Source organism: Hemicordylus capensis, chromosome 10 (genome assembly GCF_027244095.1).
Source record: "Hemicordylus capensis ecotype Gifberg chromosome 10, rHemCap1.1.pri, whole genome shotgun sequence".
Classification (NCBI taxonomy): domain Eukaryota; kingdom Metazoa; phylum Chordata; class Lepidosauria; order Squamata; family Cordylidae; genus Hemicordylus; species Hemicordylus capensis.
The window spans coordinates 23393865-23421110 of NC_069666.1; the positions used below are offsets into that span (position 1 = coordinate 23393865).

Below are 27246 nucleotides of genomic sequence, written 5' to 3' on the forward strand. Positions count from 1 at the left end.
TTATGCTTTAACATAATAAAGGAAAGTGTGCCGTCGAGTCAGGGTCAACTCCTGGCGCCCACAGAGCTCTGTGCTTGTCTTTGGTAGAATACAGGAGGGGTTTCCCATTGCCTTCTCCCACGCAGTATGAAATGAGGCCTTTCAGGGTCTTCCTATAGCGCTGCTGCCCGATAAACTGGAAACATACCAGCAGGGATTCGAACTGGCAGCCTCTGACTTGCTAGTCAATTCATTTCCCCGCTGCACTATTAGGTGGCTGATACTCTTTGCACTTCAGACATATTATGCGAAGACCCAGCTCCCTTGAGAAGTCCATAATGCTCCGGAAAGTGGAAGGACTACAACTCCCATCGATCCCCGCCTCTGTGGGCCATCTCTGCGCCATAGGCTTCCGCGGGTCTTGCCCCCGAACATCGCGAGAGTTGCCATGACCCCGCGATCTCCCAACAGCGAGACGAGAGAGAGGGAAAGCGCACGGTGCGCCTGCGCTTACCGAAAGGTCGCCGGCGGGAAGGCAAGGCGCGTGAGAGGAGAGGAGCCGCGGCTGGCTCCGCCCCCCTTGTCAGGCCGTGCGGGGGTCGGGGAGACTGTTTGGCGCGTGCGCGACGCGAGCCGGGGAGCGGTCAGTCGGTCGCGGTGGTGCCGCAAGTTGGCAGGTTCGAGTCCCGGGAGGTCAGCCTCGGTAAGTGGGCAGACTGGAGCTGCGAAGCGGAGCTCTTGTTCCCTTCCTCTTATGCTGCCAGCGCCCTCGTAGGCTAACGAGGCGGATGAACTAATTATCCGGCTGACTGGTTCACAATCAGCCTTTTTTCCTAGGGTGGGCGGCACGCTTGTTCACACGTGCATGCATCCCTCTTTCCGCTTCTGCTTTCAGGCCCTGGCTCCAGCCTGAAGGGATTGCCTCTGAGAACGTGCAGAGTGCATTTTCCTCCCCCCCCCCCGTTCATAGACTCCTTATAGAGTTTAGAGGACATCTAGTCCAACCCCCACTTGAGGCAAAAATCTAGACCTAGCTCATCCCCAGCTGATGCCTACCTAGCCTCTCTTTAAAGACTTCCAGTGGAAGAAAGCCCACCGCTGACTGCTCCCCTGTATCATTGGGTTCAACGTCAGACTGCGCTAACCACGAACAGCCATTCAGGGTGGGGGAACACCGATGGTGTCCTCCCAAAATTCAGTGGCCTTCACTGGCTGCCATGCATTACTAGAGGGCTGTGTTCAGCACAGCGGTGGCCGTACCATCCGTGATCGATTTATATGGCTCTTTGCCTTGATGACTGTATGGAACCTCCATCTTCAGAGGTAGTATACCATTGAATACCAGTTCCTGGGGGACCAACACAGAGCAAGGGCTGTTGCCTTTCTACCCTGCTTCTGAGCTTCGTGGAGGAATCTGGCTCCTGTGGGTTCTGGACTAACTGCATCTTCTGTCTGACCCAGCAAGGTGGGTTTCAAGCTCTTCAGTCGGACTGAGCTGCCGGAAATGGACGTTGTTCTGCATTCTGTTCCATCCAGGTTTCTTTCTCTCGGCCGTTGGCTGCCCGGCAGAAGAAATGGAGGAGCTGAGCCAGACTCTCGCCTGCAGCTTTGCCGTCTCGCAGGACCTCAACAGCACAGCGGCCCCACACCCGCGCCTGGCGCAGTACAAGTCCAAGTACAGCTCCTTGGAACAGGCCGAGAGAAGACGCCATCTCCTTGAGCTTCAGAAAAAGTAAGGCATGCCTCGAAAGCCAGGGCTAGGCCATCTGGGCTCTCCAGCTGTTCTTGGACTACAACTCCCATCATCCCCTAGACACAACAGAGCTTGACCCCAGCTCTAAAGGGTTAGGTTTGTGCATAAGGACGGGAGGGAGAGGAGCAGTGTTCGCTCGTGCACATGTCAGGCGCGTGAGCGCAACATACCTGCACCAGGTGTGCGCATGCGCTCCCGGTACTTCCTGTTACTTCTGATTGAAGAGGACACGGGGCAGCAGGGAGGTTTGCTGCCGCCCTGACGGACACTTTACTGGAGAGGAGGAGAGCTGGCCTTGTGGGAGCAAGCATGACTTGTCCCCTTAGCTAAGCAGGGTCTGCCCTGGTTGCATGTGAATGGGAGACTTGATGTGTGAGCACTGCGAGATATTCCCCTCAGGGGATGGAGCTGCTCTGGGAAGAGCAGAAGGATCCAAGTTCGCTCCCTGGCAGCATCTCCAAGATAGGGCTGAGAGAGTTTCTTGCCTGCAACCTTGGAGAAGCCACTGCCAGTCTGGGTAGACAATACTGAGCTAGATGGACCAATGGTCTGACTCAGTATATGCCCAAAGCCTCTGGATGGGGTGGTTTATAAATGTAATGAATAAATATAATATTTATTAATTAATTAATATGGCAGCTTCCTGTGTTCCTCTCTTGCCTGCTTTTGCAATTGAGCTTTCACAAGGAGGTTCTTCTGAGGAAGGGGCGAAGTCGCTTTTATTTGATCAGCTTTTATTCGTGTGCATCTGTGCAAGACTTTGAGTAACACAGAACTCTGCAGCTGGCCTAACCTGAAGGAGTTATGTGATAGAAGAGTACCTCAGAAGTTTGCTGATAGTTATCTAATAATTGCATTCAATACTTGGAGTTTATATGCTTTAACGTGTGTTCGAGTGCTTTGTATAGTGACAATAGTCCTGTAAGTTAGGGTTGTATCGTCATATCAGTGTCACAGATCTGAGCCTGAGAGTGGTTTGCCTAAGGCCACGTAAGAAGTTCACAGCTAAGGCAAGATTCAAAGCAGGGACTGCCTGATGCATAGTCCTGGCTTATAGTTATTTAAAAGATTTGATATACTGCTTTTCAGCAACTCCAACGTACTCAAAGTGGTTGACATAGCAAAAGAAATGAAAAAAATGATTCCCCGCGCCGTGCTATCCTGTTCCTGCACTGAGCACGAGCTGAAATAGAAGACCTCCAGCGGCACCTTCCAATTCTAACATTCTGTGATTCTTCATTTCTTCATTCTTCAAATCAAATTAATAAAATTTGAGTGGCCGGACAATTTCTGAAAGCAGCTCCACATATAACACACTTATTCAGCCGTGTGTTTGTCACTTAAAGACCTGATGGCTTGTTTCTGTGAAAAAAGCCCTCGTGGATCAAATGGCCCCCTTTCTTACCACCTTTCGTCTTGAACGCAAGCGTTTTGCATGGGGAGCAGTTCACAGGTTGTGCATGGGTCGTCATGGATTACTACTCTCAATATTTATATGCTGTTTTTCAACTAAAGTTCTCGACGCAGTTTACGTAGAAAAATAGATCTGAATACAAATAAGATGAATATTTAGACACTGCTTTTCAACCAAGTCCCCAAAGCAGTTTACAAAAATATAAATAAATATAAATGGTCCTCTGTCCCCAAAAGGCTCACAATCTAAAAAAGAAACGTAAGACTGACGCCAGCAACAGCCACTGGAGGATGCTGTGCTGGGGTTGGATAGGGCCAGTTGTTCTCCCCCTGCTAAATACAAGAGGAGAATAATAAGAATAATAATAAATAATAGCTCCTTATGGAAACTTATTTTAAAAACCCCTCTTAGGTGTTTACCTGCACCAAGCGATCCCAACTTTGGGTCTCCAGATGTTGCTGGACTACAACTCCCATCATCCCCACCCTAATTTTTCTTCTCATTTCAAGTAAGCGGTTGGATTATGTAAACCATGCAAGGCGGTTGGCTGAGGATGATTGGGCAGGCATGGAGGAGGAGAAGAAGGAGAAGGGGGACGCCCATGGAGACGGCGAAGACATGGAGGTAGAGCTTGGCAAGAAATTGCCCAAGCGTTATGCCAACCAGGTGAGTGCAGGGAATTGTAGGGACATCCTACAGCCTTATATTGCCAGACGGTTGCTCCGTCTAGCTCAGTATTGTCCACACCAGGGGTTTTCCAGCCTGGGTCTCCAGGTGTTGTTGGACTACAACTCCCATCATCCCAGTCACAATGGCCTTGGTGCCATTGTGCCTGGGATGATGGGAGCTGTAGTCCAACCTCTTCTGGGGACCCAGTTTTTAAAAACTTACTCATCTTTTATTGGTTTTCCAGCAACGCAGAATAAAAATCATCTGGACTGATAGTAATATACGACAGTCTTAACAGTGCAGTTTATGGCATCTTTTATGAATGGCTGCACTGATGAGCTGTGGAAGAAGGAGAGAAAAAGAGAAAAGAAGTTTAAGAATGAGAATGAGACCCAGTCAGTGAGCCTGGTGCACTGGTTGTCGGGGGGAGGCCACGGGTCCCCACCCGCCACCACAATAGCTGCTTTTATCTTGGGGCGGGGGGGGGGGGGGATCGGGAGATCCAGTCTTCGTGATAGAAGACACGGTCTGTCAATGGCTACTAGCCTTGATGGCTCCAGGCCACATGCAGCCTCAGAGGCAACATCCCCCCAGATCCCAGTTGCAGGGGAACAGCAGCAGGAGAGAGGGCGTGTCTTTCTCTCTTGCCTGTGGGCTCCCCAGAGGCATCTGGTGGGCCACTGTGGGAAACGGGATGCTGGATTTGATGGGCCTTGAGCCTGATGCAGCAGGGCTGTTCTTGTGTTCTTAATATTTTGGACAGTCAAGGAAGATTGCCTGGATTTGGACTCCTGCCTCCTGTAATAGTGATTATTATTATCAAGATACAAGATATTATCAAGATACAATTAGAATGATGGGAGATATACCAAAGTAGGGACTAAGGGTTCCATCATGGGGATTTGCTCTAGTGCTTCCTGATATTTTAGCTCCCCCAACCTCATAATTTTGCAGTATTCCCCCACACTCATGAGGTCTAGAACCTTTAAACGAAAGAAGAAAGCTAAAAGTGGATGTTTTCATTTGAGCCAGCTGATTAGCAGTATCTTACTCCTCACCTTTGATTAATGTCACGCTGCTCAGTTACCCCCACTAACTCAGCAAAGAGGCACCCTTTGAAGTGGTGGTTTTCTTACATTTAGCGGGAGGGAGAGCAACTGGCCCTCTCCAGCCCCAGCACACCATTCCTCTCGTGGCTGTTGCTGGTGTCTACTTCTGTGTTTCTTTTCAGCTTGTGATCTCTTTTGGGGCAGGGTATTTATTTATTATTCTGGTTTTTAGGTTAGGTCTTTTGAGAACATTTGTTGAAAAGCAGCATATAAATATTTGTCCTAGTAGTAATAGAGGAATGAAACCATCATGCATATTTGTTTGCCCGGGTTTTTGTGGTGGGAAATAAACGGGACCTCGTTTGCTGCCTTTCAGGCCTGGCTTTATGGCTGGCTCGCCTTCTTCCCCATTCTGGATCTTTGCCGTTTTGGCAGTGCCACGAGTAATGTTCTCTTCTCCCTTCTCCCTGCAGCTCATGCTGTCTGAATGGCTGATCGACGTGCCTCCAGATCTGGAGCAGACTTGGCTCTTGGTGGTGTGCCCCGTGGGGAAGAGGGCACTTATTGTCGCATCTAGGGTAAGAGATGGGGCTGAAGCAAAAACGACACAGCACCAGTGTTCCCTCTAAGGCATGCGCACATGTGCACGTTCACAAGTGTGTTTGAAGTTCGCTCCGTTCATTTTAGATCCCGCTCAGGTTGAATCAGGAAGGCCCCACTCGGAATGCACATGGTGTGCACACACACTGCCTTGATACTGCCGCCCAGAACAAAACTCATTCCGCACACAGATGAAATTCACAAATCTGCCGATGTCGAGTCCGCGGATCTTGAGGTTCTCCTGTTTTTAAAAGTCCTATCTCCAGTGCTGTCGACTGACTGGGTTGACTCTCTCTGTGGCCCAGTAAATTCCTTTCCCGCGTTTCTGGATCATCTCTAGAGTTAGCAAGGGTGGTAACAGGCCTCCTAAGGTTTAGTCGTGAAGTATATGGACAGAGAGGAACCCCTTTTCTTTAGAGACATTGTTTGGGTCCCCCTGCTCTTTAGAACACTTATTGTCTGGTGCAGCATCTGTAGAATCTTTGCCTGAATCTGTTGGCATCTTCGCCCACAGAAAAAACCTCCTGTGTGGAGTAGCAGTAAATTTCGATATAAATGTTGTTGTTGTTGTTGTTGTTTGTTCCCCCCCCCCCGATTGTATCTGGGGCTTCAGGGAGACAACTGGGGCTTAGTTTTTAACCACTCCTCAGCTTCTTGGACTATTTCTGCCACTTTGATTTGGAGATGGAGATTTTAATTGTTTCCTTAGTGATTGTTAGCTCCAGTAAATGAATCTGTAATTTTGTCTAATCCTCTTAAAAAGTCATTTAAATAATTAGTACTACTATGAATATTTCTACACTGCTCTTTAACCAAAGTTCACAAAGCAGTTTACATAGAAACAAATAAAGACATAAATAAAGATGGCTCCCTGTCCCCAAAGGGCTCACAATCTAAAAAGAAACACAAGGCAGCCACCAGCAGCCGCCGCTGGAGGGATGCTGTGCTGGGGCTGGAGAGGGCCAGTTGCTCTCCCCCTGCTAAACAGAAGACGATCACCACTTTAAAAGTTATCTCTTTGCTCAGTTAGCAGAGCAATGAGTTCCATGTGTAAATGATGCAGGAATAGAATAGATTCTGCCCTCAAATTCAGATTGCATTAAAGATATTCAGATAGGAAGCTGCCTTATACCAAGTCAGACCCTTGGTCCATCTAGCTCAGTATTGTCCACACTGACTGGCAGCAGCTTCTCCCAGGTTCGAGGCAGGAGTCTCTCCCAGCCCTACCTGGAGATGCTGCCAGGGAGTGAACCTGGCACATTCTGCATATAAGCAGATGCTCTTCCACAGACCTACAACCCCATCCCCTACAGGGAATATCTTAGAGCAGACAGAGCTAACAGGTCACCCATCCAAATGCAAACCAAAGAGGACCCTGTTTATCAAAGGGGACAATTCATGCTCTCTACCGCAAGACCAACTTCATCCCCGAACTGCTCCTGCCTCCCCTCTGCAGGGATCCACGGCGGCATACACCCGAAGCGGTTTCTGTGTCAACCGGTTCCCCTCTCTCTTGCCAGGAGGCAACCGCCGGAATTCAGCAACAGGGAAAGGTGGGTGTTGTCGCTCCTGTTTTGCAAATAGGGTGGAGAGGAGTTGAGGCTGTGAGGCAGCGGCTTGTCTGGAGCATTTTCACACAGCAGGCTTTGCCACCGGTTTACGGCGAGTTCGAAATTCTCTTTAAAAATCCGGATTTGTTTAACCTCTGATATAAACTGGGCTGCAGTCTTAACGCACAATGAAAAACCCGAATCATGTGTGAAGTGCTCCCAAGTGGCTCCCAGGGACTTTGGAGTAAATCTGGCCAATATATGAACACCCCCCCCCCCCCTATCCTGGAGGAGATGTGAACTGAAAGTCCTGTGTGAAAAATCTCCTGGGGAGGTCCTAGCCAAAGCAAGCCCTGAACTGCCAATCTTCCAGCTTGGTGCTGCATGTTAGGAGTCCGAGGGGCTTCTAGAAGCTAGACTTTTCCTTTTTGTTTCTCCGCCTCTCTTCTGAGCTCTCTGGGGTCCTGGATTTCTCTTTTAAGTGAGCTTGGCAAGAGGCTTCCCTTCCGCCCTGCATGCTGGGAAGCTGAAATGCTGCTGGGCAGCTGTGTGCAGAACCTGGTTCATGCAGCCAAGTGCACCCATGCGTCTCTTCTTTTGTATACAGACTATACGATCCTAGACTGCATCTACAATGAGGCCAAGCAGACGTACTACATCCTGGATGTGATGTGCTGGCGGGGGCACCCTGTGTATGACTGCCAGGTACTCAGAGCTTTCCTCGCTCTACCATCCATCTCCGACTCGGCCGGGCGTTCCCTGAAGTGCCTCCGTGGCCTCATTTAAACATACCTGAAGTGACATTGAAACTACTTCCTCATGGTGAGATCCCATAGGAAGCTGCCATCTACTGAGTCAGACCACTGGTCTTATCTCGGTCAGTATTGTCTACACAGACTGGCAGCGGCTTCTCCTTGGCTGTAGGCAGGAGTCTCTCTTCCCTCTCTTGGAGATGCTGCCAGGGAGGGAGCTTGGAACCTTCTGCTCTTCCCAGAGCAGCTCCATCCCCTGAGAGGAACATCTTCCAGTGCTCACACACATGTAGTCTCCCATTCTAATGCAACCAGGGCGGACCCTCCTTAGCTAAGGGGACAAGGCATGCTTGCGACCGCAAGACCAGCTCTCCTTTCAATCCCATCCCATGCCGCTGTAGAATGTGTGTGAGAACGCCAAAGCCTGGCAAATGTAGGAATCTGCTCTATAGAGCTTGCAGGAGAGCTGGTCTTGTGACGAGCATGGATTGTCCCCTTTGCTAAGCAGGATCCACCTTGGTTTGCATTTGAAAGGGAGACACGTGTGACAACTGTAAGATATTCCCCTCAAGGGATGGAGCCGCTCTGGGGAGAGCAGAAGGTTCCAAGTTCCCTCCCTGGCCTCTCCAAGATAGGGCTGAGAGAGACTCCTGCATGCAACCTTGGAGAAGCCGCTGCCAGTCTGTGTAGACAATCCTGAGCTAGATGCAGTGGTGGCTGGTCAGGAAGGGCAGGAGGGGCACTGCTCCCCCTCCCCCCAACAAAAACAAACAAGCTAAAGGACCAGACTTACCAGCAGCCCGGGAAAACCTTCAGAGCCACGAGCTTCTTCCAGCCTCTCCTCCCCTGCCTGTAACTTCTTCTTTTGGTCTTATTGGTGGGGAAAGCTGCTCCTCCAGCTGCTTCAGCCAATCCTGATTCCTAGGGGGATCCTCCTGGCACTGCCCCCCAGAGGGACGAAAATAATGGGTTCAAAATGAACCTCCTGGTTGCTTCCGGGAGCATATTTTTTAAATACATTTTCCACTTCTTCCTGGGGGCAGTGCCAGGAGGAGCCCCCCTAGGCGGCTGCTATGGAGGATACCCTGCCTGCTGGTAAGTCTGATCTTTGACTAGCTTGCTTCTTTGGTGGGAGGGGGATGCAATCCCTGATTTCTCCCTTCTGACCCTCTTTCTGCCTTTTGCTCTTCCTTTCTGCCTGCTCTTTGCCCTGGCTTTTTTGCTTTCTGCCTTCTCTCCCCCCCCCACCCGCAAAACCTTTCTGTTTTCCACGGTTGTCCTGCTTTTTCTTTTCCTCCCCCCCGCCCCGTTTTCCTCAATGGTGTCAGGCTTGGGTGAATACTGGTGTGGAGGGAAGGGGGGACAGGGTAGGCTTTAGGCGTGGTGACCAGGTTCTCCCCTGCCCCCCCCCCAGGCCCACCAGCCGCTACTGGCTAGACGGACCAAGGGTCTGGCTCGCTAAAAGGCAGCTTCCGACCTCTCTGAATTCCTAGCTGTAAACGCCGTGTGACAATGGGACGGTCCGCCTCGTACGGTGGAGGGCTGCATTTCTGTCGAGGTTTTCAGACAGAGGTTGGCCAGCATTGTGGTCAGCTGGCTGGGAAGTGGCCATCGGCCCTAAGTGCAGGTCCCGGACTTAATTCCTGGCTGTGTCCAATGAAGCTTTCGCCAAAGCCGAATGCTCTGCACAGTTCTCAAACATTTAACTATAAACCGGCTGAATATTTAGACCAGATCTTGGTACCAAAATTTAGGAGATATCTGATCCTCGCGTGATTGAACGTTCTCCCTTCGGCAGTACTTGATGGTAAATTCAAACGACTTCCTTATGATCAGTACTGTTGTCCCTGCGGCTCAGGGGTCATAGAGTCTATCACCCATGTTATTCTTTATTGCCAGTTTTATAAGGAACCCTTGCACCAAATTTATTGCTCCTATTTTAGCCACTTATCCTGGTCACACAGACCAATTTTCTTTGGAAATTATGCTGGCCAGTTTTGAACCTGTAATTTCAGATAATGTGGCAAAGTTCTGTTTTGTGGCGTCGAAGCTCCGTAAAGACTGTATTCGTAATTTGAACAGTTTGTGATTTTGTAAACGTTTGAAATTTCTGAATTTTCTTATTAATGTTATTAATTGTTGTTGTTTTTTAATCTAGTCTGTGACCGCAATAAACATACTACTGCTCTGCACAGCCCCTCTGGCGCTGTGCCCAGTGGGGGAGGCTCCTTTAAGGGGATCGGGGCCCTTTGGAGCACCAGCGTGGAAGGAATACGCAAAGTGCTGGGGAGTGTAGCCCTGCCCGGCGTCTCCCCCAGAGGGTTCCAGCTCCCTTAAAGGGCCCTCCCAGCACTGAGAAAGGCTGAAGCATCACCGGGGCGCAAGAAACAATGCAGCCCGACAGTGGCGTGACTCTCTTCTCCTTTCCCCCAGACAGATTTCAGGTTCTACTGGCTTCACTCGAAAATCGAAGAGGAGGACGGCCTGGGAGAGAAAAGCCGACTTAATCCAGTAAGCCCTCTTTAACCCCAATGCATGAAACGTTGTAAACGCGGGCAAAGGTATCACCTGATCTTTCCCCTTTCATTCCGGGATGCGGAAATGTTCTCCTGGAGTGAAATATCACCTCCCGGATGTAAGCCCAGCCTTTTGGAAGATTGAATAGGTACTGTTCTTTCTCTGACCGCAGGTGGCCGGGGTGGTGGGGGGCGGAGTATTAGCTGACTGCAATTGTTAGTTTCAACCTTCCTATTATAAAGGTAGATGTAAAGGGAAACCGGCTGTCCTTTTGGTCTCAGAGGCCGGTTTCTTCTGGTTATGTGCACTGCTTGCCAAATTTTGCGGGGAGGGCAGAAGGGAGCTGGCCCTGCTAAAATCCATCTTGTGTTCTGAAATGATGGGAAAGCTTTCTCAAGTGTTACCTTTTTTTGTTCCAGTCGTGCTTCAGAAGAAAACAGTCTGTTAACCTGACTAGCTTTTCATGCGGCCTGTCGGGGGTTCTCCAACTTGGGTCCCCAGATGTTGTTGGACTCCCAGCTCCAAGCATCCTCAGCCTCAACGGCCGACGTTTTGCTGGGGATGATGGGAGTTGTGATTCAGCAGCAGTTGGGGAGCCAGGGTTGCCACCTCCTGCTTTAGCCTGTGAGGCAGCCTCATGCCGTCTCTTAACTTGAGGTTGGAAAACAAGTGCAGGAAGATGTCAAGTCTCCAGGGAAGAGCTTGCAATATTCCTCGCCCCTCCTAGCCAATACTGCTGCTTATGGAAGGTTTTGGAAGGACCAGAACTGCAAAACAATAAATAATAATAATAATAACATTGCACCAGCAATTTAGGCATACCAGCTCCTTCCCCCTGATAACTGAGCAAAGAGGCACCTTTTTAAAGTGGTGATTCTCTTATACTTAGCATGAGGAGAGCAACTGGCCCTATCCGTCCCCAGCACAGCAACCCTCCAGTGGCTCCATTTCCGATACTGGCAGGCCAGGTACAACTCGGAAAGTTTCAATGGAGGCTTGAGTCCAACAACCTCCCCCTGTTGTTTCCTGCTTTTAGCAACTGGGATCTGAAAGTGCACTGCCACTGAATATGGAGGCTCTACTCGGCCGCAGTGGAACTAGTTCTTGCGCCTCGAGGGGGAGTGTGCCGAGTGTGAGCTAGTCCTCTGATCTGCTCTTCCTCTTCCAGTTTCGTTTTGTGGGCCTCCAGAATTATTCCTGCAAAGAAGAAAGCCTCTGTGACGTTCTGGCCACGGACTTTGCCTTTGAGGTAGGTCTCTCTCGCGCTCTCTCTCTCTCTGCCAGAAGCAAGGAAGATCTGTGCCCTCTCACTCCACATGGTAATGGAGAAGATGCTAGGAGACCCCTGCCTGAAGTGGAGTAGCCCCACTGGAAGTGATCTTCACTCTTTTTAAAGTGGGGACCACTTTGGCAAAAAAACCAAAAAAACCCTTCGAGACAAGATCCATTTCCCACTGTGTTGATCTCAGCAGAGTTCTGTGCTTCTCTCCGTGTTGGAAGGGCCCTTTAAGAGAGATGGAACGCTCCCTGAAGAGCTCTATGGGACAGCATTGAGAAAGGGCTACACTCCCCAGTACCCCCTGCAGGCCTTCCAAAGTGTGCTACTTGCAACACTAGTTCAATTGCCTCCCGCCTCGTTCCAGCAAAGAAAGAGCGGCAGCTGAACTTTCCAGCGCCACACGAGCCGGATTCTAAATGAGAGGCACATGTGCGCCCTGATGCTTAATCAGGGCGCACGCAAGCCTCTCATTTAGTATCCGGCTCGCACAGGGCTGCAAAGTTTGATCGCCTAGGGGATTTTCCTCTACAGAAGCACTCATTTCACTGAGCAGGGATTGTGCGGTGAGGAGCATCGGCTGGCCAGGGGGTGGGTACGGACAACGGGGGGTGGCCTGTTGGGCCCAGGAAAGTGTGGGGTCTAGGAGAGTGTGGGGCTGGGGGCGATCGCCCCACTCGCCCCCTAAAGGACAAGGCGGCTATTGGGAGACTGAGGCTTCCTTATTGCCTGGGCGCCTCCATGGCTGTCATACCTGGAGATATCAAGAGATCTCAGGGGGCCCATTAGAAGTGGAGCTGTGACGTGGGTTGAACTAATTCAGGTTGCTATACACAGATTGGAATGAGAATCATTGTATTTGCCTTGCTAGATTTTTTTTATTCTAATTTTTCTTCTCTCCCCCCCCCATTATCTTATGTCTGTATTTCTGATAAAACAAAAATATTATTTTAAAAAAAGAAGTGGAGCCATGATGCTGGAAATCCACTTAAGGGATCCATTTCCCAGCGTGGGACTGTTTTAATGGATCAGCGAGTGTTGGGACCAGAGTTGCCGAGTTACCACACCTGTAACAAGGATTCCCCAGTTGTTCTTGACTACAATTCCCATCATCATTCCCAGCTTCAGTGACGTTTGGCTGGGGATGATGGGAGTTGTGGTGCACACCAGGGAATCCCTGTTGCAAGGAACACCGGTCCTGTCTAGATCTGAGGAGGAGGTGGATGTGATCTTGCCACTGTGGGGATATGGAGGTACATAAGAACAGCCCTGCTGGATCAGGCCCAAGGAAGCCCATCTAGTCCAGCATCCTGTTTCACACAGTGGCCCACCAGATGCTTCTGAAAAGCCCACAGGCAGGAGTTGAGGGCGTGCCCTCTCCCCCGTTGTTACTCCCCTGCAACTGGTACTCAGAGGCATCCTGCCTTTGAGGCTGGAGGTGGCCCACAGCTCTCCGACTAGTAGCCGATGATAGACCTGTCCTCCATAAAGTTATCCAAGCACCTCTTAAAGCCATCCAGGTTGTTGGCTGTCAGCACATCTTGTGGCAGAGAATTCCACAACTTGATTATTGTGTTGTGTGAAAAAGCACTTCCGTTTGTTGGTCCTAGATTTCCCAGCAATCAATTTAATGGGATCCCCCCTGGTTCTAGTGTTATGGGAGAGGGAGAAGATTTTCTCTCTCTCCACTTTCTCCACACCATGCATGATTTTATAGACCTCTATCATGTCTCCCCGCTGTCGTCTTTTTTCTAAACTAAAAAGCCCCAGGTGTTGTAGCCTTGCCTCATAAGAAAGGTGCTCTAGGTCCTTGATCATCTTGGTTGCCCTCTTCTGCACCTTTCCTAGTCCTACAATGTCGTTTTTTAGATGTGGTGACCAGAATTGTATGCAGTACTCCAAGTGTGGTTGCACCATAATTTTGTATAAGGGCATTATAATATTAGCCGTTTTATTTTCAGTCCCCTTCCTCATGATCCCTAGCATGGAATTGGCCTTTTTCACAGCTGCTGCACATTGAGTCGACACTTTCAAGTGTTCCAAGCTAGAGAAGTCTCTGTCAGGCTGCAGTCAGGCCACAATTCCCATAATTCCTGGATGTTGGCCACCATGGCTGGGGACGATGGGTGTTGTAGTCCAAAAACTGCAGGAGGGCTGAAGTTGTGCAGCTCTGGCATAAGGGGTGAGGGAGGGAGGAGTTTCTATTGGAGCCATTTTTTTTCCACCATTCCTGGCAATTGTACTTCTGTGAAGGTGAGGGCTAGGATTTTATAGAAAAGAATTCTCAGTGCCCTCGGGAGGAGAGCTGGCCTTGTGGTAGCAAGCATGAATGGTCCGTTTTGCTAAGCAGGGTCCACCCTGGTTTGCATTTGGATGGGAGCCTACATGTGAGCACCGCAAGATATTCCCCTGAAGAGTGGGGCCAGAGCGCTGTTGTAGAGCATCTGCTTTGCATGCAGAAGGCCCCCGGTTCAATCCCTGGCAGCATCTCCAGGTGGGGCTGGGAGAGACACCTGCTTGAACCCTTGGAGAGCTGCTGCAGTGTTGACAGTCCTGAGCTAGATCAAGGGACTGACAGTTTCTATGTTCCTGTGTACCTATCAGGTAAGCTTCCAGCGACATTTGGAAGGAAGGAACCAGGATGCGTGACCTGATGAACCTTTGAACTGATCCAGCAGGCAGTGTTCCCTCTAACAGGGATTCCCGGGTGTTGTTGACTGCAACTCCCAGCATCCCCAGCTGCTGTGGCTTTTGCTTGGGGATTCTGGGAGTTGTAGTCAACAGCATCTGGGAATCCCTGTTAGGGGGAACCCTGCCAGCAGGATTCCCCTTAGGTTTTCAGGGGAGGGGGCCGCTCTGGGAAGAACACGTGCCGGCTTGCATGCAGAAGGTTCCCAGTTCCCTCCCTGGTAGCATCTCCAAGATAGGGCTGAGAGAGACTCCTGCCTGAAACCTTGGAGAAGCCGCTGCCAGTCTGTGTAGACAATACTGAGACAATACTGAGCTAGATGGACCAATGGTCTGACTCGGTATAAAACAGCCTCCCATGTTGCATCGTATGACCATTTCCCCATGGAAACATCTCTCCTGATAGTACAAAGCCTCTTTCTCTCATGGAAGGATGGTTTCTGACTCAGTGGGAAGAAAAAGGGGAGCATGATTAATGTGATGCCGGATTCTTAGATCCGTTCCTGTTTGCCCAGCCTTAACTTTTTTTCACAAGCTCTGTTCAAATCCTTTTTATGGCCCACTGGAGTTGATATGCCACAGCCTGTATTGACCTCATTAAACAGGTTCCTTGTGTTCTAATGCAACCCTCCACGTCTTGCGATGCTGTGAGAAATCTTCCACTTGTGCAAGAATTCATGGCAGCACGCTTCTTTTTTTCTCCTCAGCGCTCATTATTCTTTGGATTCCAGCCCGTGACCGAAATGAATTTAAGTTTGCATGATATTGCTGGCCTTTAATATTTCTTTACGCTAAGGATTGGCCAGTCGGGTTGTAACCTGTTGCACTAATCTGTTAGCGCTGCTTCTGTGTGGCGTGATGAAGGTATTGGTGGTGTTCAGAGAAATTGGACTGCCGCCTTGGCTGAATTGGGTCTTCCAATTCGGCAAAACATTTGGGGGAAGTGAGAGCTTTGGAAGAGATGTGGTGCAATTTTGTCCTGCCTTTAAAAGGGTTGAGCGCTTGCGATCTCTGCTCCTGTGACAATGATGTTGTTTCCACTAGAGGGAGCTCATTAAATCTGGACGGAGCCGCACTGCCAGCCTGTATTAGGAACTGCACTGTGGCGAATTAACTCCAGTCACCTCCAGTGACTGTTGCTGGTGTCTATCTTACATTTCTTTTTAGATTGTGAGCCCTTTGGGGACAGGGATCCCTTTTATTTATTTGTTATTTCTCTGTGTAAACCGCCCTGAGCCATTTTTGGAAGGGCAGTATAGAAATCGAATAAATAAATAAATGGCCTAGCTGTTGGAGCAAACCCACAGCTGTTTGTTGTACTTTACCGATGCTCCAGACCAAACCCAAGTCTCACGCTGCTTGGTAGCTAAAGGCGAGAACACAGCCAAAAGTCAATTCTGTGTTGTCTGGATTCAGAATAGAAACTGCACCAGTGTGCATGCATTTGTTTATATTGTGTGGCTTCTGCACTATTGTGCAGTTATATTGCAGAATCCACTTATATTGTGTGGATTCTGCTTGCAAAGGGTGGGACATAACTCTTTCCAAACCCCCTCCCCAATATTTGTGCACTCCTAGAAGAGAAGATGGGCCAGGGCTTGACTCGGTAGAAGGCTGCTTCCTATGTTCCTCTCCTGATATAGGAACATAGGATGCTGCCACTGAGTCAAACCATTGTTCTATCTAGCTCAGTATTGTCTTCATAGACTGGCAGCGGCTTCTCCAAGGCTGTAGGCAGGAATCTCTCTCAGCCCTATCTAGGAGATGCTGCCAGGGAGGGAACTTGGGAACTTCTGCTCTTCTCAGAGCGGCTCCATCCCCTCCTGAGGGGAAGATCTTGCAGTGCTCACACATCAAGTCTCCCATTCATATGCAACCAGGGCAGACCCTGCTTAGCTATGGGGACAAGTCATGCTTGCGACCACAAGACCAGCTCTCCTCTCCTATAAGCTATACCTCAGCTTGCTATCTGCTAGTCAGGATGGCCATGTGGACCCTTCCTGTTCAGAGGTGATACGCCAGTTACTGGATGGGAAGCAACAGTGGGAGATGGGAAAGGGGGCATAGCTCAGTGGAAGATCATCTGCTTTGCATGCAGGAGGTCCCAGGTTCAATCCCTGGCAGCACCTCCAGGTAGGGCTGAGAGAGACTCCTGCCTGCAGCCTTGGAGAAGCCGCCGCCAGTCTGTGTAGACAGCCCTGAGCTAGATGGACCAAGGGTCTGGCTCAGTAGAAGGCAGCTTCCTATGTTCCTATGAGCAGGGGTGAAGAAAGGCTGGCTCAGTTTATCAGCCGGGCAAAATATTTTGCTCGTCAAGCTATCTTGGTACATTACTCATCAGGACTTTTTTCACTCGTCAGGCATCATTTTTCACTCACCACAGACTAGTAGACTAGTGGGTTTCTGCAGCCCTGCCCATGAGAGCCCTGTAGGATGTCTCGCATCTGGTTGACCACTCTGACAAGGGCTCCAGATCAGGGATTCTCAATGCTGGGTCCCCAGATGTTATTGGACTTCAGCTCCCATAATCCACAACCTAATCCACTGGGGCTGGGGATTATGGGAGTTGAAGTCCAATAACATCTGGGGACCCAACATTGAGAACCCCTGCTCTAGATGAACCTTTCGTCTGTTCCCAAAGGGCTGCTCTTCTTTTCTTGTGCAGCCTTTCCTCCTCTGACTCTACCACCCAAAGTCACCGGAAAGTTTGCTCTCTAAAAAAACGCTACCTATCCCCCACCACCACCACGCTGCTCCGTGTGCTCCTTCCTTCCCAGGTATTGCCTCTGCCTCTCCTTTCCCCCAGTATTATTGTGATAGGCCATATTATTCCCACAGCAGCCAAGGATGATGGGAGTTGTAGTCCCACAGCATCCAGGGACCTGTATTTGAGAAGCCCTGCTCAGAGCTGTTCTGCTGCTTCAGCTCCTTCTGCCTTGAGAGGTCGAATCCTCTTTCTGCCCAGCGAGTAAAATGCTGAGTCAGCTCCTGGTAGCATCTCTAGCCCCTGCAGACGGTAACTCCAGCCTCCTTTCCTGATTAGCTTGGCGTCAGTGCAGTGACTCATGGTAAGGAGACAGACGGTGCATTAAGCAGACATATGCGCCTAGCAAAAATGGAATCATTTAGACTTGTCTAGTTGAAAGCAAAATCCTCCAGTCTTCCCCCAGCCTCTGTGGTGGTCTTTCCCTGCATACTGAAACCTTGGCCATGTGAACATCGGAAGCTGCCATATACCGAGTCAGACCCTTGGTCCATCTCGCTCAGTATTGTCTACACTGACTGGCAGCAGCTTCTCCGAGGTTGCAAGCAAGAGTGACTCAGCCCTTTCTGGAGATGCTGCCAGGGAGGGAACTTGGAACCTAGATGCTCTTCCCAGAGATGCTCTTCCATCCCCTAAGGGGAATATCTTACAGTGTTCACACATGTAAGAGAGCCAGCGTGGTGTAGTGGTTAGAGTGCTGGACTAGGACCGGGGAGACCCGAGTTCAAATCCCCATTTAGCCATGATACTAGCTGGGTGACTCTGGGCCAGTCATGTCTCACTCAGCCTAACCTACTTCACAGGGTTGTTGTGAGGAGAAAACGCAAGTATGTAGTACACCGCTCTGGGCTCCTTGGAGGAAAAGCGGGATATAAATGTAGTAGTAGTAAGTAATAATAAATAATAATGTAGTCTCCCATCCAAATGCAAACCAGGGTGGACCCTGCTTAGCAAAGGGGACCATTCATGCTTGCTGCCACAAGACCAGCTTTTGTGGCTTGCAGGCGGGCACCGAGAAGGGCAGGCCATGCCATGCTGTCTGGGTAGGGAGGATAAGAGCGGTCAGAAGGGCAAATGCAAAGAGCTCTTCCAGCAGTATAGGATATTTTTTTAAAAAATTGCCAGGAAGCAGCAGATGGGAACGGAAGTGGGCTGGTTTTTAATGAGAGGCGGTATATAGATTTAGCAATAAAAATAAATAAATGAGTGCAGTCGGGGCTGCTGTGATGGGGGGGGGGGGGGGCACGACTCCAGGCGGGCTGTCTTGAATCACGATCTCCCTGGTTCCGAGCCTTTGGGAAACGGCAAATCTCTTTTGCGTAGGAAAAAGCCGCAGATTGCTCCACTGACGATTGCCTAATTGGTTTAGAGGCTTCGTCTTTAAATTTGGGCCTGACCTTTTCCTTGAATCGTTTTCTTTTTGATTTGCCCCAGTTACAGAGTCAAAGAAGCCCGCAGGGGAATTTATAGTGGGAAGGGAACAAAGAGACGCAGCTAAAAGAGGGGAAGCCCACCAGTGTCAGTCGAAATTAGCAAGGAGCAAAGTGACCTGGGGCAGAGTCGTCTTACGAAGATGCGTTGCTTAAGTCGGGAGCATGTGGCTCTCACTGAAGGGATTGGTCACTCGGATCCAGTTTTTGGACGAAACAGAACTGGATTGGGCTCCTGTGAGGGCCGCGGACAGCAGTGTTTCCCCAAACACAGAACCAGATGGCAAAGAAGTTGTACCAACAAACAGCCTTGCTTCGCTCTTGTGTTGTCAGTTTCATCTAGTAAATAAAGTTTCCCTACCGCATGCTGAGAGGTGTGTTGTTAGCAGGGATGGGTCTTTCCCAGAAAATGTTGAGTAGGGAACTTTTCTGGGAAACTATTTTGAGTCGGACGCTTTTCTGGGAAGTCTTTTGGATACCCTAAACTGGCCGGGACCAGATTGAATATCTTTGGCGTGGAGTTCGTAAATGGAACTGAAAGCAGATGCTGGGCAATGTTCCCTGTGACAGGGATTCCCAGATGCTGCTGACTACAGCTCCCATCATCCACCAAACTTTATTTACAGCTCCCATCATCCCCTGCTGCAGTCGCCTTTGGTGGGAGGGTGATGGGAGTTGTAGTCAGCAGCATCCGGGAATCCCTGTCACAGGGAACACCGCGGCCAGGTTAATTTGACAATTCAGTTTAAATATCTCCAAGGTTCTTTCGACGGCTTTACAGAGCCTGGTGGACAGGGATTGGCCCCTGAGGTCAGCTGACAGAGTGCGCTGGCGGGCTGGTACTGCAGCCTAGGTGGCGCCCTTAGAGCTCGGACTGCCAAGGTTACAGGAGAAACTGAGGCCAAGGGTGCAGAAAGTAAGGTGCGTTTACCTTTCTCCTGGCAGCTTCGGTGGGATGGGCAGATGGACATCCAGTGCCCCACAACGTGCAGGGCGCACAAACCTTTGTGGTGCACAAACAAGATTGCAGATCTGAAACCCAGGTTCCGGCTTTGACATCTCTGGTTTCCCAAGATCCGTTAAACTTTGGATATAGTCTCCCCAGTGAGTAGGGTTCACTGGCACCTTCCTTTCCTTTAAACGCCCGGTGAAGACCTTTCTCAAAATAACAGGATGGTTTTTAAAAATCCAATAACAACACACACACAAACCAGACCTTTCTGTTCACTCTGGCTTCTTAAATTTCACATTTTAAAAAAAGTTTTAAAAATATTTTGTATTTTCTATTGTAAACTTTTGTGTGTGTTTTTATTGGATTATTTACTTACTTCCTTACTTAACCATTGTGGTGTTGTGAGCCGCCCAGAGAACAGTTTTTAATGGGGCGGCTCACCCATGACATTGTTTATTACTTTCTTAAACTCAGGGGTTCTCCAGCTTGGGTCCCCAGATCTTGTTAGACTACAACTCCCATCATCCCCAGCTGCCGTGGCTTGAAAGGGAGTAGGAAACGCCTCTGCTTCGCACCCAGCGGCTGCACTTTGTCAAGGTTTAAGAGTGCTTGGCTGAGAGTTATTGATCGTCTTTCTTTCTTTCTTTTTAAAAGTGTTATCTCTGTTTACCCAGAGCTTTTTAAAGAAAGAAGATGCCATCTCTGGGTCAGCAGTGGACGGCCTCCCTACCTGCGGGAGAGATGCTGGCAGAGTTTCAGAGTAACTGATACGAAGCCGAGTCCTCCGTCTCTTGTCATCCGTCTCTCCTTCCTCCCCCCCACCCCCCAGCTTCCGTTCCCTTTTCCCAGAGTCATCACTTCTAGGCACACAAATTGCCTTTAAAAGCACCGGCCAATTTAGCTGAAAGCAGCAAAGGCTCATAATCGTAGGAAATCCCACGGCAGGGTCTCTGTAAATTTGGCCCCTCCCGGGAATCGGCGAGGAGGAGTAATAGAAAATCCTTTTAGTGCACAAGGGAGGCATCAATCGGGAGCAGCTAACGGGGGGAAATAGCACCCAGCTGCAGTATTGCAGCGAGAGGAAATGACGGCAGAAGAGTTACAGCTCGGTGCAGATCGTGCCCCATTGATTGTGGAGGGTGAGGGAGGCCGTGGGATTCATTAAGGGTGGTGGTGGTGGTTGGGGTTTTTTTGGCTTGTGCAAGCAGGGCTGGAGAGCCGATCTTGCGGCAGTGAGCATGAATGGTCCCCTTTGCTAAGGAGGGTCTGGTGTGGTTTGCATTTGGATGGGTGACTACACATGAGCACGGTCTGCTGTAAGATGTTAGCTCAGGGGTAGAGCATCCCCTTTGCATGCAGAATGGTCCCTGGCAGGGCTGGAGCCTGAAACCTTGGAGAGCTGCTGCCAGTCTGTGTTGTCAGTACTGAGCTAGATGGACCAAGGGTCTGACTCAGTATATAGCAGTTTCCTATGCAGATCTTAAGCAACAGACACAACCTGGGTTCCCTCTGCCCCAGACCTGCTTGAAAGCGCCGTCTCACTTGGTGGCCGTGCTGTTGTTGATGATTATTGTGTATAGCAACTTCTGTATTTATGGCGCTTTATAAAAATGCAGGAGGGCAGCTCCCTGCCCCAAGGGGCCTACAATCTAGACACTGATGCAAGGGAGGCCAACAGAGGCCAGGGTCAATGAGGGTAGAGAATGTACAGTTATTTCAGTTGCATGTACTGAGACTTAGATAACGGTAGGGTAAACAAATGACCTTTGAAATCTATCCCTTCAAGACCTTTCTGTGTCATTTATTGTTCTATGTAATGTAGACTTCCATTTTAGATAATACGGGTCTTAGAAGGTAGAGTTTATAACATGAAGAGCTGCTTAGAATATACGATACGTTGGAGTTATTTAGTATTTACTGTTGTATATTGTAGAGTGTAGAGTGTATTTTGTATTCCTGATTTGCTGGTCGGAGGCCGTAAAAGAAATCTGGATTTGACCTCTCTGCTTCTGCTCGCCCATCCTGATCACCAGGTTATTTTGGCGCCCCATAAGGAAATGCCTTTCAGCTGGCTGCTTAACCTTTGTAGCCTCTATGTCAGGGACAGGCAACCCTGTTGTTGAACTACAACTCCCATCATCCCCAGCCATAATGTATTGTGAAGTTTTTGTATCAAAATGCCTTCTCTCGGTCAAGATTGAATGTACTTACTCACCTTCACAAGTTCTGCAAGGAAGATTCGCTGGCCTCTGTGTCCAAAATCTCCCAATGGATAAGAATTCAAGGGTAAACTTAGCAGTGGGTAGATTCCTGGCTGTGGGAACAAGGAAGTAGCTTGTGAGCTGATGTTGACAGAGGACGACAGTTTCCCGGCCATGAGCCTGGAGTTATTTTGAACCATTTGATGTTACGTGGCTATGAATTGTAATGTTGGTAGTCTGCTGCCATATCTGGTGCCATGATTGTTTGCTTTATGTTTGTTTGCTTTACAACAACCCTGTGAGGTAGGTTCTGTTGTATTCAGTGGAGCTGGAGACCAGATAAGACAGGGGTCCCCAACCACTGGCACTCCAGATGTTGCTGAACGACAATTCCCCATCACGCCTAGCTAAAATTTATTGTGGCTGAGGATTGTGGGAGTTGTAGCAAGCAGAAGGGTGCCGGTTCGAATCCCTGCTGGTACTATATCGGGCAGCAGCGATTAAGGAAGATGCTGAAAGGCATCATCTCATACTGCGCGGGAGGAGGCAATGGTCAACCCCTCCTGTATTCTACCAAAGGCAACCACAGCACTCAGAGGTTGCCAGGAGTCAAAATTGACTTGACTAGACTAGTAGCCCCTTTGGCCAGCAGCCCTGGACTGAATGATGCTCAGCCTGTCACTTACCTGTGTTGGTTTTCACTTTCTCTCTCCCCTTTTGCAGGTAGATGGACTTCTCTTTTATCACAAGCAAGCTCACTACATCCCTGGCAGCACCCCGCTGGTGGGTTGGCTCAGGCCCTACATGGTGTCGGACGTCCTGGGGTTATCTGTGCCAGCCAGCCCACTGACCCGCAAGCCAGACTACGCTGGACATCAGCTGCAGCAGATCATTGAGCACAAAAGGAGCAAGCAACAGGCCGCCCAAGAGGATTCGTCCAGCGTCGACGACGGCATCCAAGATGGGCGCTATGAGCTGGAATACTTATCCACACCGAAGTCGGAGGGATCGTCCTCCATTTCAGGAGATGTGGCGAGCCAGATGGAGAACTGAGAGGTGTTGATGACATCCCAGTGAGGGATTGCAAGCCTGAAGGGACCTCCATTTTTGCATATGGTGGCTCAGAGGAAGTCGGCAATGGACGTGGATGCAGTTCTGTTTTAAAGTGTTTTTAACGGAAGAAGGGCTTTGATAGGGCTTTTACAGGTGTGATTCAGCCAAGGCCTGAGATTAGAATCTTTGAAAGCCAGCGGCTGAGTTCTTTAATAAACCAAGGAGTGGCGTCTGGGACCCCACTTCCGCAAATCTGGTTTGTAAATCCTTTGGCTCTGATCGGTAGGAAGTTGGGTCCCTCGAAGCTTCTAGATTTCATAGGAAACTTGATTCCCGTCTTTCATAGGAATTTTTCTTCCAGTTTGCAGTTTTCATAGGAAATCTGATTTCTGGAGGATTTTAAGAGTTGTCCTTTTTAACAAAATATGATTTGAATATCCAGGTTCTGCTGAGAGAGCTTCCCTCCTTGATGTTAAAAGAAGCAAAAACCCACCTGAAGCCTTTTTGCTCTGAGGAATGTGGAAGTGTCTTCAAGTTTATTATTGTCATACAAGATTATACACTTCTGTATGTGAAACAATACAGGACACTTTGGGTTGGTTTTTTTTCTAGAGAGGTTTGGGTTTCACTGAATATATTGGTTAACCAAGTGTTTTTAAAATCTCTTGTGCTTTATTAGTAGGTCACCTAAATTTTTCACTCTTTCCCCCTTCACTGCTCTGTTCGGGCGTTCTTGGAATCACGTACATGATACATTCTTACAACATATGGAAAGAGCTTCTCCCCCCCACACACACACACCCCTTTCCCCCCTCTTCTGACACCCTTTTTTGACAACCATAAACTCGGAATTTCATCCGCCATGCCCCTTGTTTGCCCTTCCTTCCTTTTATTAGAATTCCCTCCTCCCTGGCATCTCTCTTGTTCTCTTTGCGCATGTTTAAAAACTTGACTTTTCACCCTTAATTAACCCAATCATGAAGTCCTATGACATTTTCCTCTGGGGCAGGAATGTACGACTCCCTTCCCCCCCCCCCCCCCACACACACAAAAGTTGTTTTTGGACTACAACTCCCATTATCCCCGGCCACAGTGGCCAATAGATGAGATTATGAAAGTTGTTGTCCAACATCTGCAGCTTAGCCGGTGTTGTGCAGAGGGAGCCCTGCTCTGGGGTGACCCTAATTTAGTTCTTTTAAAGAGAAACCAAACTCTCTTTCCCACAGTATCTCAGATGCTGAACAAGTCCTAAGATCTAAGTGTATTTGGGCAATAAAACTGATCATCTGGGCACCTTGTTGAGGTCTCGCCTCATCTTAACTCTTTTGTCTTCCCACACTGGGTGCCTTTCTCTCTTTTCTTCGCTGGTAGAATAGACTGCCAGTGGGAGATCACATTTTTGAAGATTCCCCAGTATTAAACATCCATGCAAATGGAAAACCAGTGTAGCAAGCAAAATGCTAAGCTAGGCTCCATCTCTGATGTACTAGCTTTCTTTTTTGCTGGAAGCTTGTGCATCGAAAGGGATTTCTGTAAGCGACAGTAATACGTTCTCCCATCCCACCACACCCCAACATAATTCCTAATTATCGTCTTCTTCCTCTGGATTTTAAATCTTGTCTAAAAATATAATCATCTAATGATTATAGTAGGTGGGAAGCTGAATTCCCTTGGGAGGGCTGCTGTGGCCTGATCCTGTGTCTGGGGTTATTTCAGTCTTCAGTGCACTGGATTGCAAACTGCCCAAGGATTTAGGATTATAGCTTTGCATCGTTCACTGCAATGGGAGAGAAAACTGGGGTGGGAGTGGGGGGCGGTGATCCACATTCTGCATCAAGATCACCTAAATGTTATACTAAAAGAGAGAGAGAGCTGAATCCTGCAGCTCTGTATAAAGTATGCAATTGAAGCAAATCTGCCTGATTTCCCTCTTTTTGCGCAATTTATTCTGTACTTTCCCCCGCCTCTTTTGAAATCAACCCTGCTAATTGGGAGGAGGGCCACTCCTTGGGAGGATTCCTCCATGGACCACCCACTCATTTTGAAGCATAGTCTTTGCAACCCAAGGTTTCGAAACTTGCTTCTTTAATAAATGAAACGGAGGCCGATTCTTGGGCAACTGAATGCTGCTCTCAGGAATCCATCCTGTGGCTTTTCTGTCCTCCCACAGAAGCCCAGCGTAGGCCCAACCACAGAAACAAAAGGCTTTGTATTAAAAGGAGCATGTTAATGCATGGTTCAGATTCAACAAGGAATGCCATTTTAGGGTTAAAAAGCAGCAGCTCCATTTCCAGGCTATAAATACCCCTGCAGCCTGTTTCTTGCTCTGATTCTCTGAATAACTCTGGGTGGTTTTGAAGAGAAATTACATCATGTCCAGTGGATGATGCGCACCCTGATAACCAGGCGTTTATTCTTCATCAGTACACAGTAGGGCCATTTAAATCCCGCCCCCTCTCACCCTCTGTTCTCAGAAAACGATGTTTGCATTGCCAAGAATGTAGGCGGCCTGCAACCATTTGATTTCTGATAGTGCGAGGAAGCAACATCTGTGGAGGAAAACAGAGCTGTTCAGGCGCCCATAGGAAGTAGCACGTTGGAGGAGAAAAATGAATGTGATTATTAATTTGTGTGGAGCAAGTGCCTCTTCAAAGTGTGCACTGTTGGTGTCTAAACTACAACAGGAGAAAGTGCAGAAACAGCAGGATGTGGATTGAAGAATCCAGCTTCCTCAACTTTCAGTATCCCCCCCACCCCCAAAAGTAAGTTTCTAGTCCTAATGGTTGTGGGACTATCATACATACATACATTGAATGATTGATTGAAGATGTTCCCCAAACATTTTTCAATTCGCTTCAAATTTGAATCTAATTCCGAAAATTCGCTTTGAATTCAAATCAAATTGTCCTTTTCAGAGGCGATTCAATTCGAATTTGATCGCACAAATCACCGAGGTTCGAGTCAAATCGATTTGAATTCAAATCAATTTTCAGATCCCTAATTTTTATTCTGCTGTTCTTCCAAGGAGCAGAGTCATGTATACAGTTATATTTCACCCCACAACCTTATGAGGTAGGTTAGGCTGAGACACAAGTGAATAGCCCAGAGTCACCCAGTGAGTTTCTTGGCTCAATTGGGATTTGAACTGGGGCCTCCCTGGTCCTAGTCAGACACCCTAACCATTACAGAATATATGAGCAATGCCTTCTACGGGAAGCTGTCTTATACGGAGTCAGACCTTTGGTCCTTCTGACTGGCAGCAGCTCTCCAAGCTTTCAGACAGGAATTTCTTCAGCAGATCTACTACTGAGCTATGGCCCTGATCCGTGGCACGGAACATTTGTATTTTAGTAGGGAGTGGACAGCACTGCCAGGTCCCCACTTAGAGTTCCCCTACTGCGTCTTTAGCATGAAGGACGGACTCAGGCAAGAGACCCTCGCTCTTCAGACACACACGGGGCACTGAGTGCATCCAGTTGGCTTCATCTGTGCCCGAGATCATAGGAAGCTGCCATCTACTGAGTCAGACCCTTGGTCCATCTAGCTCAGGATTATCTACACAGACTGGCAGCGGCTTATCCAAGGTTGCAGGCAGGAATCTGTTCTTATTAACTTCGTGGAGGAGAGGCCTATCAACGGCTACTAGTTGGAGGGCTGTGGGCCACCTCCAGCCTCAAAGGCAGGGTGCCTCTGAGTACCAGTTGCAGGGGAGTCACAGCAGGAGAGAGGGCATGCCCTCAGCTCCTGCCTGTAGGCTTCCAGTGGCATCTGGTGGGCCACTGTGGGAAACAGGATGCTGGACTAGATGGGCTTCCTTGGGCCTGATCCAGCAGGGCTGTTCTCAGTAGGCCCATCTAGTCCAGCATCCTGTTTCACACAGTGGCCCACCAGTTGCCTCTGGGGAGCCCAAAGGAGAAGTATGGGCATGCCCTCTCTCCTGCTGTGGCTCCCTCCCGTCCACCTGGGATGTAGAGGCATCTTGCCTTGTGCAATGATGCTGTGTGGATTGCACACAGGTCAGCTATTGCCATGTTTCCGCCTGTGTCTCTCCAAGGCAGGGGTGTAGCAAGGTTGGCGTGGGCCCAGAGACAAGATTTTAAAATGGGTCCCCCCCTCACTGAAGCTCAGCTCATGAAGTAAAGAAATCTTAAATGAAGCTGAATAGTGGTAACAAAAAGCATAGGGTGTGTGTGTGTGTGTGTGTGTGTGTGTGTGTGTGTGTGTGTGTAACCCATGTGCCACAATCGAACATCATCCTAAATTATTTTTTAAAAGGTTTTGTAAATTGTGGACGACGAAAGTCATTGAATGGTCCTAGAGAAAGACATGCTGTTCTGGTCGCTCCAGGTCTTAACACTTACATCAATTTGGGAGGATGAATACAACTGAAGGAAGCCCGGGTGGATGCGCAGCTGGGGGAGTCAGTCATGTGACTTGCCTGGGGGGGCGAAGGCATTGGGCCCCCAGACAACTGTCTCCCCTTGCCCCATTATAGCTACGCCCCTGCTCCAAGGTGGAAATGTCTTTTGGCCTTCTGCTCTCCTCCCTCCTTCGCCCTTGCCCCCCCCCCCAGTTTCCTGTGTGCCTTGCCTTGCCTTC

General features: G+C 49.2%; 1 protein-coding gene across 1 annotated transcript; it reads left to right on the forward strand.

Moving 5' to 3' along the window:
- The first annotated feature begins 445 nt into the window (after positions 1-445).
- On the forward strand, positions 446-23301 carry SNUPN (snurportin 1). The gene is made up of 9 exons (XM_053272646.1): positions 446-682; positions 1516-1711; positions 3656-3812; positions 5338-5442; positions 6921-7017; positions 7622-7719; positions 10200-10277; positions 11452-11532; positions 22318-23301. Exons 2-9 carry the CDS (start codon positions 1554-1556, stop codon positions 22645-22647), a joined length of 1104 nt encoding a protein of 367 aa, XP_053128621.1. The 5' UTR covers positions 446-682; positions 1516-1553; the 3' UTR covers positions 22648-23301.
- Positions 23302-27246: the final 3945 nt, after the last annotated feature.

Bases quoted from the DNA above. Each gene is read 5' to 3' on its own strand.
- SNUPN (XM_053272646.1), top strand. From the start codon at position 1,554: ATGGAGGAGCTGAGCCAGACTCTCGCCTGCAGCTTTGCCGTCTCGCAG. The intron at 5,443-6,920 runs GTAAGAGATGGG...TCCCCTCTGCAG, and splicing joins CACTTATTGTCGCATCTAGG to GGATCCACGGCGGCATACAC. The intron at 7,720-10,199 runs GTACTCAGAGCT...CCTTTCCCCCAG, and splicing joins ACCCTGTGTATGACTGCCAG to ACAGATTTCAGGTTCTACTG.